A 14,580-nucleotide genomic window follows, 5' to 3' on the forward strand; every position below is an offset into this window, starting at 1 on the left:
TTTTGGAGTACAGGGAGCACTCCTGAGGACCTTCTTTGGCTCCGTGGTGGCATCAGCCATTTTCTATGGAGTGGTCTGCTGGGGCAGCAGCATCTCGACCGACTAGAAGAGACTGAACAAACTCGTCAAGAAGGCCAGCAGTGTGCTGGGGTGTCCACTGGATACAGTGGAGGTGGTGGGAGACAGGAGGATGATGGCTAAGCTATCATCCCTGATGAACAACACCTCTCACCCCATGCGGGATGCCCTGGCAGCTCTGTGCAGCTTCTTCAGCCACCGGCTGATTCACCCCCGGTTTGTGAAGGAGAGGTACCGCAGGTCCTTCCTTCCTGCTGCTGTCAGGCTGCAGCTGTGCTCCCAGTAGACCACACAACAAACACTAACAACACTATAAAAAATCGGTGCAATAATTACACTGCGCAATAAAAAAATACTCTGTCTGTATATATAATATTTTTATTTCATTTTATTTTATTTTTAGTTATATTTAGTTATTGTGGATTTTTGTACTTGTTTTTTTTTTTTTTACTTAGTTGATATTCTTTACTGTTTATTACTTATTTATAATACTTGCTGCTTTTGTTTCTTTTTTCTTTTTTCTTTTTTACCATGTACCTTGTGTGCACTGTCCACTTTGCTGCTGTGATCCTGTACATTTCCCCATTGCGGGACTAATAAAGGATTATCTTATCTTATCTTAATAAGAGATCCCACTAACCAGCACTAACCATGCCTTTGAGCTAATATTACACCTGTACTTTCAGGTTGTCAAGAACTATTTAATTGCAATCCGATAACTCAAAACACATTTTAAATCAAAGTGTAAAGGGTGAAACTCTTTTTAAATTTAATTTTGATTTATCATTAAACACAAGTCTTGATCCAAAACACTTTAGCACAAATACAAATAACCACACATCGGCGAGTTCATTTGTAGACACATCTCATATTATTTGATGTGAATCAGAGAAACATTTGTTATTTTCACCACAACTGGGAAGTCTAAAAATGTGTTTCAGATCCATCAGCAGGCTGAGTTTAAATATTTCTTTATAAAACTCTCTGTCTGTATTGCACAAGTCTGTCACAATTTACTAATCATTTATTCATTAAAAATGGAAAAGAAAAGGGACAAAAGAAATCAATGTTACAATGAATAAACCTTATTCATTAGTATATCCGGTATTATTGATGATGCTGAATTGTCTAAAAGAGAGAATATACTGTCTTTGCTGTAAAAAGCACCATAGAGTAAAAACCTAAATCAAGGAAAAAGGGGTTTGAGGGTGTATTAACAGAAAATCAAGCTGTAATAATTCCCTTCAAAATGAAAAAAAGTCAGACCAACTTTGCTGAGTCCACTGAAGGGCAGCGTCGGGGAAAGAATAAAAAGTCTCTGTGAGACACTTGAGTTGCAAAGTATACGTGTTTTTGATTCTTTCAAAGATCAAGGATGATAATCTTGACGTATCGTCCTCATCTTCAAGTGACAGGCAGTTTTTATAATCTGTGAATGGAGCAAAAAAGAAAATAAGAAAAAGTACTGACAACATCAATAAAACCATATTATATTGAATTCTCTAATGTACATGGCAATTTATAACAACCCGACAATACATTTTTATAAATCCATGTATTGCATATTAGATATGGCACTGCAGAGAATAATAATAATAATAATATTTATGATAATAATAACAATAATAATTATAATAATAGGTTTGTATCACTATCATGGTGTAGCGCCACACTCCCTCTCTTTTCAAATACTGACTGCAAAGACATCGTACTCTTTTTTCATGTCTCACCGTGATCAGAGTCAAAGGCCTGTGGTTTGGACCAGCCGAGACAACCTGCCTGTGACTCAAACTCCTTCAGCTCAGCATCAGTGACATTCTGTCTCCTACCTGTTAAAGAGGGGACACATTGGAGGTGAAAGCCTGGTCTACACCAGTAACAGCTCACTCAGTGCGTGTTTAAAGTGCATGCTATTAAAGGCCTGTTAGAGATGAAAACAAAATACAGTAATATTGGTGAGCAATACTTTCAGGATGTTAAGGTCTGTTTGTCAGTGGGTTCACCACTTCCAGACTGAAATATCTCAACGACTATCAGATGGATTGCCTTCCAGTTTTGTCCAGACATTCATGTTCTCCTCTCGGTGAATTGTAATAACTCGGCAATCCCTTCATTTCTCCTCATCAGATTTCTCCTATTATTTGGTTCATTACCAAATACTACATTCCAATCAGTCTCAGCTATGCATGTGCTTAGTGCTAAGTAGCACCTAAGATGGTGAACATGGGAAACATTATACAAGCTTAACATCAGCATGTTAGCATGCTGGCATTAGCATTTAGCTCAGCTGTTTTGTCACAATTTAGTCTTGTTCCTATCGGCTAGCTTAATATTACTGTATATCCCCATAGTTGGAAATATGATCACATATTTTCATATTTTATCCCTCTGTTCTCCTTACTGAAGAGAAATAAAACGCCTTCATCCTCCTTTACAACGAAGCAGTCAGGACAGCCCCCCTGCAGCAGCACATCTGGTTGACCCTTTGGAGTGTCTGTTGGAAAAATGTGGATATTAATAAAACATGAAATGGGTTAAGGTAAAACTATAACATCCAAATCACATTCACACGATATCTGTATCAAAATGTAAAAAATACAAATACAAGATTTTTAAAATGATAAAAAAAATTACTTTAGAGAATATATCAAGATTGAGAAATATCACAAAAACGTGTGCAACATATCTATTTCAGTGTCCTACAAATCATTTCAAAGCCTATCAGAGGGCTCAAATGTATTTGCACTATCAATTATTATTATTGTATTATTATTATTATTATTATTATTATTATTATTAGTAGTAGTAGTAGTAGTAGTAGTAGTAGTAGTAGTAGTAGTAGTAATAGTAGTGGTCTGCACTGTAAAACATTAACATAGTGAGAAGACGCAGAGACAAAGAGACAATTTAACAAAACTCTTACTGTTGATGTTGACATCAAACAAGGTGTTGTTCTCATACAAATAATCTTCTGAATTCCTATCGCAATATCCATGACTGCAAAGAATTTATTAAATATATAACAACTGAAAATACAACTTTACAGGACACGGTGATGTGTGTACAAATACTCAACAAGGTGAAAGATTGCTCACATTTTATACTTAAATTCAGCAGTGTAGATGTTCGGCGTGTCTTTGGAGGTAATGTTCACTTCAATACTTGACCAAAAAACAGAAGTCATTATAGTTGAAACCCAACAATTTTGCGAGGAAATGGCGATGAAGTACCAACTCCCACGCAACTGAAATAACAAAAGAAGGGACTCTTGTTAATTTATTAATTATTAATAGTTAATTTGTAAATGTTCAGGTTGGGTTCAGTTGACTATCATTTAATAAAGCAGTTTGGAAAATACGAAGTTAGTAATAAATGTGGAACTTACATCTGGAGCTTTGTCCACTGGCTTGAGCAGCTTCTTACAGGCCAGCGACGCAGCCTGGCACACTGAGGTGAGACTCAGCACAACAACAGCAGTGACACACAAAGTCTTCATGGTGGCTCTGACACTTGTTTGTCTCTCTGAGGTCGGTCTTATAGAGAGACCTGAGATATCACTGACCAATTATTTTTGTGCCTCATCTGCTCACCCCTGCCTTTGTGAGTACCACCCCCAACTGACCGGAATGTTAGCATTTTCAGTAAGCCTTCATGTTTACTTATCAAACTGGCATGGAAACACTGCCGTTACCAAACTGGGGGAAAAGGGACCGGGGGTCTGTGAGGGTTGGGGTTTCATGTTTTGCAGTTCTATGACAGTATGGTGTGTGTGCACCAACACTTTCGGGATCAATTCTTCCACATTTCGTCAAAGACAACCAACAATGTGTCCCAAATCCATGCTACACACTGAGATTTTGATGCTGGCTCACATGTACTAACATGCACTAAAAGCATGCACAGCCGGCCCGACTATGTCAACAAAGCATTTTAGTGTCGAAGATCAGATGACAACACACACAGGGAGGGAGAGAGACTTTGTTCTCTGTTCAGTTAGTCATTACTCCACTATATCTTTACATAGCAAAATTGTGTTTGCTGCCATATCAATGTTCAGAATGTTAAATATAGATTCTTTAAGAATAATATTTAGATTTTATGTTTGGGACGTTTAAGTGTGACCTTCCAGAGAAGCAGTATGGTTAACGCTGCACAGTTAAGGTTGTTGCAAAGTTCAAAGTTCTGGACAAGTTATACGTAGCATTGCAATGTTTTAACTCTAGTTGCCCAAACAGGAGAGCAGGTGTCTGAAAGAACATTGAACCTCAGATTTAGGAATAAAGAGGTTAGGGTTACCAACAGCCTTAGCAACCGGTCCACCTTTGTGATGCCCCATGTCAAAAATCTTGTTGTGATATTTGATTCCTCCTTTTAAGTTTGACAAGCAAGTCAATGCAGTAGTTAAAGCTATTTTTTTCCAGCTTCGCACTATTGCCAAAATGAAGCGGTTTCTCTCGTCCAAAGATGTTGAGAAATTCATCCTCGGACTACTGCAACTCCCTGTGTACTGGGATTAAACAGTTGTCCCTGCCCCGCCTTCAACTGGTCCAAAATGCAGCAGCCAGGCACCTGACAGGTACAGAGGGAACATATATCACTATGGCATCCCCCGATTTAAACTCAAGCTCAGGACTAACCGCACAGTTGCAGCTCCACTGTGGAGCAGCATCCCCCTCCCACTCAGATCTGCCCCCTCATTGACTCTTTTAAGTCCAGGCTCAAAACACACGTTTTAAAGTGTGTTCACACCTTTAGTCTTCCTGATGTGGCTAATTTAATACTTTTTTATTTTTTTTAACTTGCTTATGTGATGTTTATTTGGGAGCTCTGTGCATTGATGTTTAGGTCAGTGTTTCTTTTATGTGTGATTTTAGCTACCTGCTCTGGTCTGTACATCACTTTGGGCAACATGGGTTGTTTTTAAATGTGCTTTATAGATACAATTGATTGATTGATGCACCTTGATGCCATATCAGGAATCCTTAATTAATGAAGTTATCAGTGCAAAACGTTAAGACGTCTTTTATGATTAGGATTTTTGGGTCCAGATTCTCTGAAACTTTTTTAAAAAGCGGAAACGTTCATTTGTTAGGTCTTCTTGTTGATTTTAATCTAAAAAGACAAAGCAAGTGTCATTCTGGAGGAGAGTTAACACCAGTCAGAGAGATTTTTTGAATCAACCGGGAAACACAAAAAATGCTCTAATATAATTACTTTTAACTCATGGTAATAGTGTAATTTATTAACTACTATAAAGCATTTAAAAAAGGTTGCTTTATTAGAATGTACCAACAAAATGTGCATAAACTTTCTTGTTATTTTGGGGAGATCCGTGTGTGTGTGTGTGTGGGTGTGAGGGGGGGGGAGGTGTGTGTGTGCGCGGCTCCATTGACAGAGCTTGCATTGGAAACAAGACGTACAGACTCAGTAAGCGGAAAAAGAGTTTCATGCCAGAATGTGCAATGAGCCACTTGGTCTGCATAAACACAACATAGGCTGCACCAGCTTTCAGTGCAAGCGGCTCTGTTTGGATGTTTAGCGAGCTGTATCTTGAGTCAAGGATGTGGCTTTGTGGCTTTGTGGCTTACTTGGCCAGATAGCTTGTTCATACATCTCACCCATATATCTGAAACTGCAGTTAGATTATTGTCAAACCTGTAGAAATGTGGTATGTATGGTCTATTATAAAAAAATAAAAAACACTGCTAAAAAGCTCAGGACTTCCTCACAGGTTTCACAAGAGCATATATGCTCAGACTCACTGAGCACCATTCACTATCAAACATCCACCAGAGAGGAAGCACAATGTATGTGGGAGCAGTGATCTACACGTTGTCGGAGGTGCTCATCGCTGTCAGCTGCTGTCTTGGTAATGTTCTGGTTGTTTTGGCGCTGTGGACCAGTAAAAGCCTTCAACAGCCCACCTTCTGCCTCATTGTCTGTCTGGCTGTGGCCGACTTCATGGTTGGCTGTGTGGCCATACCGCTGGCTGTGATGGGGAACGGACAAGTGACGACTTCGTTCCACGGCTGTCTCTTCATCAACTGCGTGGTCGTCCTGTTGACCCACGTCTCAGTTTTGTGTCTTACGGCTATTGCAGTGGACCGCTTCCTCCGGGTGTATGTCCCGCTCAGGTGAGACTTTTCAGATGTACGAACGCTTCCTGAATGCAGAGGGAATTAAAATGGCACTGCCAGTGTCAGGGATTCAGTCATATCTTCTGCTAAAACGACATGCAGTCATTGTAATATGAGGTGTTTTAGATAATGAAAAAGGCTTTATGTTTGCATAACTACAATGACAAGATGTTATATGTTAAACATTTTTATACTTCTTTGAATTCTTCCTTTTGGTCAGAACACTCAAATACATCAATATTTGTTGAGGATACCAACCAACTTCTTTTCTTTTTAGGTACAAAAGGACAGTAACACAGAGACATTCTCGGCTTGTTGTAGCAGCGTGTTGGCTTGTTGCAATACCGCTGAGTTTTGCTCCCATGTTCGGATGGTACAACCACGAAACCTTGTCCAAGAAGTCAGTCAACTCTACTATTGTCTGCCAGTTTACAGCTGTGATCCCCATGTCATACCTGGTTTACTTCAACTTCTTTCTCTGCACCCTCACACCGCTGTTGGTGATGACTGTGTTGTACGGCTACATTTTTTGCATCATACGAGGAAACCTTCGAGAGAAACCAGGCAACGGTCCCCAAAAACAGTCTCAGAACTACCTGAAGAAAGAGAGGCAGCTGGCCGGGTCTCTGTCTCTGGTCTTGGCTCTGTTTGCTCTGTCCTGGCTCCCTCTCCACATTATGAACTGCATCGTTTACTTTGGTGGGCCGAACGATGTACCAGAAACAGCTTTCTATGTTGGCATCCTGCTTTCTCACGCTAACTCGGCTGTAAACCCAGTCGTGTACGCGTTCAAAATACAAAAGATCACGACGGCGTACCTGAAGCTCTGGAGGAAGTTTGTCGCATCGGGAGAAGAAAACCAAGGAACTCAGACAAGCCAGACGACAGACAACAGCAACGTGAACAGCGTGGCCAAAAATGAGTGAAGAAAGTTTTCCTTAGTTGTTCTTAATGAATGATTATACAGGCAAATTGATGAAAGCCTATCCATTATATTTGACTCATCAGAATGTATTTTATTTAGCTGATGCATGTTTTTATTGTAGAAATGTTTGATTCACAGTATCAGTTTTTTTTATCAGTTACAATGTATTCTTATAGGTTTGTGGTTAGCCGTTTTTTTTTTTCTTTAGCTATATTTAGTTCTGCATTTTGTTCTGTACATATATTTTGTGAGTCTTTCCTTTTTTGTGAATATTTACTTCTTGTCTGCTATCAACAAATAATGTGTAAAGTTTCCACTGCTGTCAGTCTTTAAGCAGAGCTGGGCTGAGAACTCTCCTCATACTGTACTATGTCTGTGTTGGACGCACAAGGTCCTCAATATATTTCATCTGACTCTGAGTTAAACTGCAAACAAGTGTACTTCCCATATCGTGTTCTATTAAAGACGTAGTTTCACGCCTAACAGGAAGCGAGAATCATCTGTAACATTTATCTGGTGGACAAAAATACTTTTTGTAGTTTAAAGCGCTGCTCCATTAGACTTTGTTGTTGTAGTCATCAATTACATTAAAAGTACTACTTTATGTTATTACAACTGATTTATTATCACTTTCCATTTAAAACACCTGATAGTATATATGAAAATAGTAGAAAGATATTATGACAACATGTATTTTAGTATGTACTTCTTTCATAAGAACACCTCTTTCATTCACTGGTGCACTGTAAAGCAAATCTCCATGCAGCTTGCAACCAGCCTACACATGGCAATAAGAACTATTTACACATTTAAATAAAAATATACTTAGTCACTATGTGTAGAATAATCATGTGATTATAGCCTTTCATCCTGACTGACATCATTCACTTTTCATCTCTTACCACAGAGTCCATGCTCACAGAGGAACATATTTTCTGGAAAGACAAATTGCTTTTGAATTTTTAAAATGTAATTTCTAACCAATTTCCTTTCATGCACTGGGACGACAGCGGAAATATCAAAGACAGATAACTCAGGGCAATTTGCAACCAAAACTATCTGCATGGCTAGAACAAGGTCACTGAGTCCCCTCATTACGAGGCCAAGCAGCAGCAAAGATAAGCACACCTATTGGACATAATTTGGATGGTAATAATACAATACATGATTTTAAGCATCAAAAAAGACTGTCATCAACAGATATGTGAAATGAGGATGTGAAATCAGTGCAAACATTTCCCCTTGGTGCTTTCATCAGCGTACTGGTGTACAGAGACCAATGTAGGTAGTGAATTCTGTCTGGAGGGATTATTAGCAGCCTTAAGATCATATCTAATGTCCAGTCATCATTCAACTGTCCTATACAACACACAGTTGACCACTGACCACTACTGAGCCTACAAAGCAGGAGCTCAGTCACATCCATTCCACATCCCGTCAACTATGATGGACATGCTACTGAGACCATGCTCCTAAAGGGAAGGATTCAATTGTTGTTTTTATCAGGGGTCTTCAACGTTTTTCAGGCCAAGGACCCCCAAACTGATAGAGAGATGGAGCAGGGACCCCCGACTATATATATATTGTATAACATTGTGTTTTATATTAAACTGGGCCTAGTGCCATGTATAAACATACCTCTTTATTATGCATTCAATACTAAGATATTCAAATAATACACAGGTTCATATATTCATGTTTTTATTTTAAACATGTGCAAGGTACAGTGAGTAGGGTGGCCGTGCCACTGCCATCTATAAACACACCTTGTCAGCTGATACCAATGCCAATATCAACATTGTCTGTCAATTACATGATAATCCTGCATACAAGATATTCAAACTGATGTTTTTATTTTAAACATAAATGTGGAAACAAAAAATGAGCGATGGCCTATTAGTGCCACTGCCATGCATAAACATACCTGTTATCTTACATGCAATACTGAACTATTAAAATAATGGACACATTCATGTTTAGAGAAAAAATTGTCCAGTCAACCAACCAAAAATTTCTCGGACCCCCTGTTGAAGACCTCTGGTTTATATGTAAGATTTCAAGTGGAAGCATTCTCTTCTTTATTGTGTCTAGTTTGCACAATAAGCATAAAACATGATGTTGAGATTACACAATTAGCACTTTGCCAAAAATGGTTAAATAATCACTAGCAATAACAAAATGATATGCTTATTCTACATTAACTATTGAAACTAATAAACATGAAAAATCTTATTTTCTTGAGTATTTTGTATGTCTATTATATATGTTTATTTTGTATACATGTTGATATTGTCTAATGTCTCTATATCGTCATGTAAGGAGACCATAATGATGTGTGTGTGTGTGTGTGTGTGTGTGTGCTTCATAACTGGTAACTAGGGCCCATCATGGTCATGTGCACTGGGGCCATCGTAAATACCTTACACCACTGCTCACAGGAGCAACCTCTGCCTTATGAGGAAGGCCTAGTTTTAATACTTTATCTTCCTTTTTTCCAATAAAGTTAGGCATTTTTGCTTACGTAAGATTTAGAATGCAGTAATTTGACTCATCACGGTGTATATTTTACATTGTGGTGTTGCAACTACCTGTAGCCTAAAGAGGCAGAGTGCACATAAAGTTTGTAAAAAGTCCAAAAAAACAAGTCCAAATGTCATAAATATATAAAGAGATCTATACCCCATAAATCTACACAGACTCTGGGAGTGGCATTCTCTTCGTTTAATCCGTAGACAACTTCTTTGGAGTACTTTGACCCTTCATAACAATTAAAATATCACCTCTTGAGTTAACTTTCTAACCAGCCCATCAGTGTCCCTGGTCTGAGTTCATTTGAGCCGCTGGTTGGACTGTGGTGCTCCTCGACAAGGACCAGATTCACAAGTTGACTTGACTTCGTAAGTTAAGCGTCATTTTATTAAAGTGTGATGTTAAAATGGAATTAGCAGACAGGTGGCATTTAAGCGAGTTTTGCGGCGATTGAATTAGTACAACGTTACACACAAGCTACTTAATTGCAGGCCTGTACCAAAGTTAAGTTAGCTAACTTGGGTTTCTTGTCACGTTAGCTCAACGGTAGAAATGTAAACTAACGGGTCCACGGGGTGTTCCGATCCGGTCCTAACTTAACACCGGGTATACCGTGATGAATGATGCTAGTGACGTTATCTGGTTCTCACGTGGTGACTTTAAAGCTGTGACCATGTTAACAGTCGGCTAACCGCTCAGGCTAGCCCAGGGGTTTGGTTATATAACTGTAAAAGAACTAACTCTTAGTAGAGACGGTAGTTGTGTGTACAGCTACTCTCTGAATAACAACACTGACTGCGGGTCTATTGCACGTTGTTAGGCTGTAATAATACAGCACAGGTCTGCAAAACAGCTGTGACAAATAGTTTGACTTTAATGATTATTTTGATTATCTGTCACTAATGTTTTGACCATGGTATCAATCATTCAGTCTAAAATATGTCAGAAAATAGTGAAAAGAAATATCTAATCCAATTTCCTAAAGCCCAATGTGAGATTTTCAAAAGGTTTGTTCCGTCCAAAACCCAAAGATGCTCAATTTAAAATGAAATAAAGAGAAAAACAAAGCAAGTCCTGATATTTCTGCAGCAACGAATGACCACACTCAGATCAAATAATGCGAGATTTCACATGTGAATCCTTTGTTTTGTTTTTCCATAGTTCCTTCTGACCATGCAGCTGGTGATCCGCCGGTACCGTCACTCAGACAAGGACCCGGTGCTCACCCTCTTCAGCAGTGGCATCAGGGAGCACATCCACCCATGTTTTCGCAACACCATGACCAGCCCTCTCAACCTCGCCATCACCCTGGCTCTGTGTGTCGCCGGCCACCTGCTCGGCTCCGTGTTGTGGGCTGTGGTGCTACCAGGAGCCTGGGTGGCCCTCGTGTACTACTGCTGTCATGAGCTGTACGGCAGCTTTGTCAGGGAGAAACTCCTGACGGACATGCAGGACATCCCTGGGAACTATCTGAAAGGACCGGATGACTGCTTCTGGGTGGCCGAGGCTGAGGTTGAAGGGAGGACCCGGGTTCTTGGTATGGTGGCCGTGGTGGCCAAACAAAGTGGGAAGGAAAGATACGGAGAACTTTGCAGGATGATCATCTCACCATCGTGCCGTCGGATGGGCCTGGGCCTCAGGCTGGCTCATACTGCGGTGGACTTCTGCATGGAGCGAGGCTTCTCCAAGGTGCTGCTGGAGACCAGCTCCACTCAGACCGCCGCTGTGTCCCTGTACCAGAAACTGGGGTTCAGCCACGTCACCTCTCACACCAAAACGTATACTTTTGATTGGATTGTAATGATGACTAAGGTGTCGATTTTGATTATGGAAAAACACCTGTAGCCCTGTCATCAGTGTCTGAATGGGTGTGAATGGGTAAAGGACACGTAGTGTTAGCTATGAACAACAACAACGCAAAACCTTAGGTTTCCTCGTAGTCTATGTAACGTATCTGAATGTTTTAAAGTTGACAATGTTCTATTTAGTTTGGACCAAGATTCTCCGACCGTCGATTACTTCTTTTATTACTGCTGTGATTTTATTTCACAAATGACCAATCAGGTTTAAGTGTCTTAAATACAAAATCATGCAAGAAATAAAACCACCTCAAATGCTTGTACACCGCTGTTGGTTTTGCTTTAACACGCCCTCTTTCGCCCTCTTTCCAACACTCACGTGCATTGACTGCAGGTTAAACATTGTCTGGAGCTCTGCTGGTATTACATCACCATAAAATAAGCCAATACAAATGTTAAAGTATAACTCCTCCCACCCAAACTGGTGCAACAAAACTAGCAGGAGGGTCACAGCTAGTCAAACACAGCCTTTTGCTTTTATCACTTATACCGTGATCATTAATTCACTACTCTTTGTAAAAAGGACACTCAGTAGTTAACTCCTGGGGTGACAAACCAAAAGAATAAACAAGAATATAGCTTCAGCATATTTCGAATAATTGCACTTTATTTACATTGCACACAGGAGTTTAAAATAATAGATGTCTGGGAGGCTACATTTATTTTGTCTCATGGAACAGAAACAAATATTTTATAATTTCTGCCTGTTGTGTTTGTGACAAAGATGTTATATTTACGTTTGCGTAGTAATTTAGATGAGCCCTCAGGCCATGAACAGAAACCAATATAGGTATTTGACCATTTCTGCCAGTTTTGACTTGACCTATTTACATATTTATACTTATCATCATAATATTTTAAGTAGACAGGTGTTCTAAAACTTTTTGCTGCCAGGGACCCCTCACAGTGGAGAAGATTTTTCAAGGACCCCCTCTTTGTAGTAACACCAATTAAGCAAATACTTACTACCATTTGTACTCCTAGATGCTATATAAACTATTTGTGTTCTAAGACTTTCAAATACTTCACACCTGTTTCATTTGATAGAGCACGTAAATACTTTTAAACTTTACTTTTAACAGGGTTTTTTTTCCACGTAATTGATTATAAAAGCTTCCAAAAAATGAACAGTATACAGACTGGCGTAGTCCTAATAAATCCAGATATTTAAAATAGCAAGTTTAAAGCTGACTTTCAAAAAGTGCTGAAACAAAAAATAAATAACTTGTTGCTGTGTGTCACAATGATAATGGAGGTAATGAACATAATATGCTCCCCCATCTGTAGATACCAACTTCTTTCATGGACCCCCATACAGAGGGCCACGGACCCCCGGGCTTTGTTTTCCTACAGCTTTGCACGGTTCAATGTTCTTTGGGAATCTCCCACAAGTCTGCCATTTTGACACTATAGGCATGACCAACAATGTGTAATATCTGCTCACTCACACCAACATTTTACAAGCAGCCCTGATGTTAATAGGAGCTGTTTCAGTCAGGAGGGTGAAGGTTGTTGATTGCGAAGTATTATTATTATAACAGTAGAGGACGCCATTGATCTGAGCAACACTGAAGCACCCCGTCTGAGACGCAACTCACTAGTTTCTTGTATTTGCAGTATTTACTGTACATGATTATGAGCCCTTTACAATACCTGTGATGTGTGTTAATAAAACTGTAGTGAGAGTCAAAGCACATAATGATGTGAGAATGACGGTCCAGTCCACATGTACTAACTAAAGTAACTTAAGTACATTAATAAGGACTTTTTGCATACATGTTTGAGGTACATGGGCTTCACAGGGTATTCCACTACATTTAGTTATGGTTACTTTACAGATTCACATCATCCTGTAATATATGACGCACGGTTACAGATTAAACTACCCAACAGTTTAACAATAAGTTGAAGTCGGTTAACATTTTAAATTAGCTCAAATTTGACCAGCTACAACATTAGAACTCTTACGCAGTAATGGACGAGTAGGGATAATCCGGTAATATAATGAGTACTTGTACTTGATACTAATGCATTTTGCTGATAATACCTTTGGACTCCTACTTAAACATTTGGATGCAATACTTTTACTTGTCCTAGGAGTATTCTTATATGGCGGTATTGATACTGAAGTAAAATATCTCTATACAGGGAAATAAACACCTTTTATAGTGTAAAACAGCCCTACTGGCCTGTTTTTAAGATCACCGTTTGTTGGTTTTTATTGAGATTGAGGTGGCGATCCATCATATTTAACCTATAGTAGTGTCGGTGTCTATGAAGGCACAATTTGTAGAATCGCCATATGATTTTATAGCATTATTCAAATAATTCTGTTTACATGAACAAACATATAACCAGGATACTATTGCCCTCACGATGTCTGCCTCAGTGTGTGCTTTTTTATTCTACCACTGGGAGGTGCCAAAGGTTTAGAATCCAACACATTGAAGCTGGAGATGCTTGTTACTACTTTGTTTTAAGGCTTGAACTAGACATGACATGAATATTGACAGGGCACTGATGTGTATGTTTACACTGTCCCGGAGACCTCTAGACGTGTTTCATCCCACAGAGAGGACACATGGCGTCGTAGAGGTGAACAGTTGTCTGAATGTGGACGATGTGGAGAGAAGAAGCTGCTTGGGGAGTTAAAATGTAGTAACAATAATGATAATCATTTAATAATATGATAATCATCCAATAATATAATAATGAGACTCTGACAGAGGCCAGTGAGTGCTTAGACTTTTAAAACTTTAAACACATTTTGTTGATAATACTTCTGTGCTTTTGCTTAAGTGATATTTTCAATGCAGGACCTATAATCGTTACTTGTAGTATTTTTATACCTTAGTATTGCTGCTTTTACTTTAGTACAACATCTTAATACTTTTCCAATATGTTGTGTTTTGTAACTACTGCAGAACATTTCATGAACAGTACCTTTTTTTGGAGAAAACAAGTGACTATACCATCAAATGCTCCCCGCTGGTTTTAACTGAGAAACACACACACACACACACACACACACACACACACACACACACACACA

The 14,580-nt window shown here is 39.2% G+C and overlaps 3 protein-coding genes across 3 annotated transcripts; 2 read left to right on the forward strand and 1 right to left on the reverse strand.

Annotated features, from left to right (window-relative positions):
• Positions 1 to 825: 825 nt before the first annotated feature.
• LOC116386879 (uncharacterized) lies at positions 826 to 3,580 on the reverse strand. The gene is made up of 6 exons (XM_031853463.1): positions 3,464 to 3,580; positions 3,174 to 3,322; positions 3,002 to 3,075; positions 2,480 to 2,572; positions 1,809 to 1,907; positions 826 to 1,507 (listed from the first exon to the last, which is right to left on the reverse strand). Exons 1-6 carry the CDS (start codon positions 3,572 to 3,574, stop codon positions 1,323 to 1,325), a joined length of 711 nt encoding a protein of 236 aa, XP_031709323.1. The 5' UTR covers positions 3,575 to 3,580; the 3' UTR covers positions 826 to 1,322.
• A 2,288-nt stretch (positions 3,581 to 5,868) lies between these two features.
• LOC116387445 (adenosine receptor A1-like) lies at positions 5,869 to 7,141 on the forward strand. Its single transcript, XM_031854537.1, has 2 exons — positions 5,869 to 6,212; positions 6,493 to 7,141. The coding sequence occupies exons 1-2, from the start codon at positions 5,884 to 5,886 to the stop codon at positions 7,139 to 7,141; spliced, it is 978 nt and encodes a 325-aa protein (XP_031710397.1). The 5' UTR covers positions 5,869 to 5,883.
• A 2,798-nt stretch (positions 7,142 to 9,939) lies between these two features.
• nat8l2 (N-acetyltransferase 8-like 2) lies at positions 9,940 to 11,791 on the forward strand. Its single transcript, XM_031854711.1, has 2 exons — positions 9,940 to 10,037; positions 10,831 to 11,791. The coding sequence occupies exon 2, from the start codon at positions 10,843 to 10,845 to the stop codon at positions 11,512 to 11,514; it is 672 nt and encodes a 223-aa protein (XP_031710571.1). The 5' UTR covers positions 9,940 to 10,037; positions 10,831 to 10,842; the 3' UTR covers positions 11,515 to 11,791.
• Positions 11,792 to 14,580: the final 2,789 nt, after the last annotated feature.

This window comes from Anarrhichthys ocellatus, unplaced genomic scaffold (genome assembly GCF_004355925.1).
Source record: "Anarrhichthys ocellatus isolate YVR2014 unplaced genomic scaffold, GSC_Weel_1.0 scaffold1, whole genome shotgun sequence".
Lineage (NCBI taxonomy): Eukaryota > Metazoa > Chordata > Actinopteri > Perciformes > Anarhichadidae > Anarrhichthys > Anarrhichthys ocellatus.